At 27.1% G+C, this 6000-nt stretch overlaps 1 protein-coding gene across 1 annotated transcript; it reads right to left on the bottom strand.

Moving 5' to 3' along the window:
* Window positions 1-966: 966 nt before the first annotated feature.
* LOC112599787 (piggyBac transposable element-derived protein 3-like) lies at window positions 967-2685 on the bottom strand. The gene is made up of 2 exons (XM_025346849.1): window positions 2436-2685; window positions 967-2096 (listed from the first exon to the last, which is right to left on the bottom strand). Exons 1-2 carry the CDS (start codon window positions 2683-2685, stop codon window positions 967-969), a joined length of 1380 nt encoding a protein of 459 aa, XP_025202634.1.
* Window positions 2686-6000: the final 3315 nt, after the last annotated feature.

The following is a 6000-nucleotide window of genomic DNA, read 5'->3' on the forward strand; positions in this document are numbered from 1 at the left end:
AAAATAATAAATATGATAATTATTTGTCCTTGAAATTCATTGCACTTTCTTAATAAACCATCAGTTAGGTTTCACAGTATGCATGCATAAAATATAATTATAATTTTAATCATACGTGTAATATAATACGTATAAATCGATTAGAAAATGAACAATACTTACGCTCGACTTAATCATAATTAGTTTCAAGTATAATATAAATAATACTGTATAGCCTCTTGACGCCTAATGTCCATTTCAATGGACATTTTGTGTTACTCCCTGAAACGCCTGACCTGTTTATAACAATTGTAACCGTATGTGCCTGATGTCCATTTCAATGGATATTTATATTTACCTCCTAAGTGCCGGGCCATATTTTATTTTCAATTAGTTTGATATGATATTATAACCTCAAAATAGATATGATAAGGAACAATAATAAATAATATAAGCATTTTTATCATTCTTCCTTCACGTATAAAATACGCTCCGAAAAATGTCCATTACAATGGACATTAGGTAATTGTTATTACAACAACATATTAATACTAGAAATAACTTGTTTAATAAATCACTAGTAATATTCAAGCAAAGTTTTAAAGTTGATGCCTTTATTTGAATAATAAACCTAATAAAATAATAGTAACTGGTGTTAGACATAAAATAATAATAAAATTGACTTGATAAAAACTTATGTTATGACATTATAACTATAAAGTTAAAATAAAATATTTATTTACAAAATTTAAATTTAAATTATGTTTTATGGAAATTAAAAAAAACAATTATTGCTTGTGGTAATGCAAAAATACATAGAACATTCACTGCATTGAATCTTTGTTTTTTTTTTTACAACCTATAAAACGACACCTTGATGAATTTTTTATATCCTTCATTATTGGTAAATGTTCAGCACCTGAAATATAGGTATAAATAAGTTAATTATTTCAACGCAAACATACCTAATATTTATTATTATTTTTGTTAACCTTTATGTCTTTTCTCTTTTGACGGTAATGAATTATGCCTTCCAGAATATTTTTGATAATCAATACTATTTTCATCATACTCCAATAGTTCACTTGATAGTTGAATTTTAAAATCTAATAGTTGATGTATTTTTTTAACTGGAACTTCCTTTCTTATTTGGTCTTGTTTGTACATTATCCAGCTGTTAACAACAGCTAAATCGATTAAATGAAAAATTGCTCGTATGGTCCATTTGTTAGTTCTTGTTTTCATACGATAAAATGATATCATACGATCGCAAAGATCGACACCACCCATATAATCATTATAGTTTTTAATAATTTGAGGAATAGGAACTTCAATTCTTTTTTTATTTTTATTATCCCAACGTTTGCATTTACTATGTGGAGTACTGCCATTTTCAGTAGAAAGTAAATGAATGGGTTTATTATCAAACCATTTAACTAAACATAGTTTTTTGTCTTCTCGGACGTATTGTACAGAAGTACCTCGAGGTTTTTTCATTAGAATTTTATCCGATAATATATCAATATTTTTAGGTATGTTGTTTTTCATAACTGTTCCCGTACAAACAATTTTCTTTTGTTTCAAAATGTCCAAAAGTTTTTGAGTTGTAAAAAATCTATCAAAATATAAACATGATCCCGGTGGAACAGTTTGGGATAAATGAACGACAGCAGATTCTCCAATAGTAAGAAGGTATTCACTGTTTGTTTCAAATGTCGTTCCTTTTCCTTGGTAAATACAAAAATCCAACACTAATCCGTTTTTATTTGCTAAAACAAAATTTTTAAGTCCAGTTGGGTTTGGTTTTCCGCGAACAAACTGTTTCATTTTAACATTACCAGTGAAAGGAATCATTTGTTCGTCAATACATAATTCTACATCTCGTACTAATCTTAAACAACCACTTCTAACACTCTCTATGAACGGACGAACTTTCCAAAATGCATCTCTTTTTTTTTCGTTTGAAATATCATCATCGTTCACTACTTTTAAAAATTTTCGAATTACTAAAAAGCGATCTCTAGATATAGAATTACTAACTGTAGGTACTCTTGTTCTTTTTTGCCAATACATACGCATTCGTGGGTAACCTAAAGTCGACATGAACATATTTGAACCTATAAAACATTTCATTTCGTATAATGTAGTATTAATTGATTTTCCAGTCTCTTTAACACTTCTGATATTAGTACAATCTACCATATTTTTAATTGTCGCATCATTTACATATTGATTAAAATAATTAATTGGTGTCCACCCGGTTCTCTCGTAATCATTGTACTCATCGGGTTGGGTTCTTTTTATTTTTTTTTTAAAACCATTTTTTTTCTTCCATTTCATATTATTTACATACTTAGTTGGCGATACACTAATATTAGAAGAAGAGTTAGTGCTATGTAAATTAGTATTAGGACTAGGACTACGTAAATTGTTTGTTTGTACACACGTTTCGGTACTCTCGGTATTTAATTCAACTACTAAATCCTCAATATTGATATTAGAATTTGAAAACTGACTAAAATACTTATCGTTTTCCTCTAGAAGTTCGTTAATATCCATTGAAATATCATTATGTACTCCTAGTGGATCTGGTATACCATAATCTTCATCTCCACTTACATCAAAGTCAATTTCACATTCTGACGTGTTACCATTATTAATGAGTTCTAATATTGCCTCATCAGATAAATTTGATGAACGAATCATATTATTATAACTTGGAAAAATATTCGGTACGCACGTCTACACGGAATCGTCTGAACCTAATAATACACTGTGTCTGTCTGCGTCATTAACTCAATGTTTAAACAGTAAAATATACTATAAAAATTATTTATGATAACGATATACTAGAATGTTTAATATAAAAATAACTTATTGTTGACATGTAATAATATTATTGAAATTATATAAGTCACAATAATAGGTATTCCCCAACGAAAAGATATTTGAATTTATAAACACATTAAAAAATATTAAATAACTGGGTACAGCTGGTATTGTAGTAATAACAGCCGGATGTCCATTCTAATGGACATTGTTTCGAGCAATATAAAAATTATATAAAAATAATGAAATACGCTCAAATTTAGCCAGATTACACATTAATGTGTATACAAACTAAAAATATAACTTTCTTGTCTAAAATATTTGTATAAATACGAAAATTATAGACTTTTAATATGGAAAATTCGTTAGTTTATAAATGAATTAAATAAATACATAATTATTTTAACAATGATTACAAAATAACTGAATTAATAAACTAAATATTGTATGGAAACTATTAATACAAGTTTACTACAAATAAATATAATAAAAAAAATAAGAAAAATAAAACAATATCTAAAAACAAATGTCCATTTGAATGGACATCCGGCACATACGTTTACAAATTTTAAAAACAGGTCAGGCGTTATCGGGGGTAGAAAGATTTGTCCATTTTAATGGACATTAGGTACTTATAAATACAAAACATAAAAACGATTCAGGCGCCAGGAGGATAGAACACCTATTGTTTGTTTTTAATGTTTCAACTAAAAGAGCATATTTCTATACGGTTTAATTCGATTGACGCGTTTATATTTACTTATAAAGACAGTGTATTACGATCAGCCTTACAAATTATACTTAATTAAATCTTAATGTATAGTTTTAGACTTTAGTGAAAACATACTTGTATGCATCAGTGTATCATTTTAATAAATATCAAAGTAGGCCATAATAGAGGTGTAAAAGTATGGGAAATTATTATTATTGTTGTTGAGAATATTATTTAGGTGAACTATATGTATATTTTGGACAATCGTGCGTATAATACTGCTAAATTATCTATTCAAAATCATGAATTGGAATTGTGACACTCTCCACATGTGCACATCATTCAAAATTATAATAGGTTCCATATTATAGGTATCATTATGTAATATACTAATATGTATACACAGAAGTGTAAGTAAGAAATTGACACTCGTGTATGTTTATGTTATTGGTGGTTCATTCTCCTTCGCAAGTAACGTCGAATTTTTTCTTTTTAAATTTTTATAGTATCTACCAATTTTATCTGAGCCATGTGCACTATGCAATCATATGTTCATGTACAACTCCATAATATATTTATGTACGATAGTATTGCAGTTAAAACGTAGTCTTCTTAGTATCTCTTGATGCCACCCCACTATGGGGCAAATCCAACACGTCCCAAGTTTGGCCACAACTATTGTCGTCGATCAATAATAATGTAATATAACTACAGTACCCGACTCTGTCCGTGTTAAAATTATTCAATCTTTCTATTGTTTACTGTTTCGTTTTAGTTAAAATACGAGTACATAATACGAAATGTATATGGGTACAATTTCAATTATTACGTTTATTACGATTCAGCATTTTTAATCCTGGACATATTTTAATATTTATTTATTTTTTTTGGTTTTACTGCTGTATTTCAATAACCAATATTTTAGTATTTTTCTATTTTTTTGTTACTGAAATAATTTTTTTTTAATGGTTCTAAAAATGTATAACAAGATTTCATCAAATATACAGATGTTAGAAGCTAAAATTTATATAAACTTATCTAATATTTAATTAAACATAATCAATTGATAATAAACTATATATTATAATTAGTAATATCTGAAATCCTGGAGCCTACCTATTAAAGTATATATATATTAACCATTTAATTAAATATTTATAAAAAAGAAAATTAAGCATTTATGATTAACGCACAAATATTTCAAACGTATTAAATTTATAAAAAATATTTATTTTTATTACTTTTTTCATGAGTTCAACGTTCTTAATAACGAATTCGTTTGTCAGTGTTATTGGAATTATTGGTTTTATTGGCATTTGTTTTATTTTATAACGAAATAATTTAGCTCCTTGCGTATAGCGGCAAATACTGAATTTACATTATGGTATTTTATAAAAATAATAGACATGATCAACTATAATAAGACTAACGATTGTGAAGAAATGTAAATGAAAATAGAAAAACTAGTATTTACTTAATACAATTAAGTTATTTTATTAACGTAAACACTTTTTGACTTTAAACGAAATTATTGGCATAAAATGAACCACCATATACCGACCTATACGGGTTGAAAAATAAAATTAAAAATATCTATCAATTCTTAAGGAAGAAAACTAAAGGTTTTATTGAAATTAGAATTGACCCTGTAGTTTCTAAAATTAGCTGCTTACGACAAAATTAGATTTCACATTTATATAATAAACATAGAGATAGGGGGTTATGCGATTTGCGTGATTCTTTCTTTGATATTCATTTTGAAGATCATTCATTCACGTCGACCCTTTTTCATCACCCGAAACGTGCGTTTTTGTAGACGGTGTGCGCCTAAAGAGGATAATATATTATGTTTTATATTACGTGACCCCGACATTGTGCAATTCGTTGTACCCTTGATGTTTGTACATGACACTATACTATCATTATTCTCAGAGGTCAAATTATTTTATGTAACGTTTTCGTATATGTATTATTATATCAGGTAAGTAATTTTGTGTATTATTTTGTTGAAAAATGAATATTCTACCTATAACAAAAAGTGGATAATACACACATGTTAATATTGTAAACTGCCTATCCTAATAACATATACCTATATACGTAAAAAAACCGAATTTTGTATCAATTTAATCACATTGGCGCTAATACCTAATGCAATGCTTTGACCAATATCCATACAAACGTGCTCAAAAAATTAAAATCCAATGAAATATCGTCTATTTCGGATTTTATAATATATAGGTTAGATATTTTTATGAAATTATAAAAATAATTTTTAAAATCGACAATTTTTGTGATAAATTATCTTACAACATTTTATATGTTTTACAATTTATTGTATAATAACTGAAGCTCAATATAATATATATGTATATATGGGTGGATCATCAAGCACACTTACCCCTTTTTCCTTCAATACTGCAGTTATTCATACTTTGATTTTGAATTTCTTAATATATTTAAGAAGATGCAACCTCCGT

This window comes from Melanaphis sacchari, unplaced genomic scaffold (genome assembly GCF_002803265.2).
Source record: "Melanaphis sacchari strain LSU unplaced genomic scaffold, SCAv2.0 Contig54_pilon_pilon, whole genome shotgun sequence".
Taxonomy (NCBI): domain Eukaryota; kingdom Metazoa; phylum Arthropoda; class Insecta; order Hemiptera; family Aphididae; genus Melanaphis; species Melanaphis sacchari.

Coding starts and splice junctions, on each gene's coding strand:
- LOC112599787 (XM_025346849.1), bottom strand. CDS start 2,685: ATGATTCGTTCATCAAATTTATCTGATGAGGCAATATTAGAACTCATT. Junction 2,097..2,435: donor AGTTGAATTAAATACCGAGA/GTACCGAAACGT, acceptor AATGTTTTATAG/GTTCAAATATGTTCATGTCG.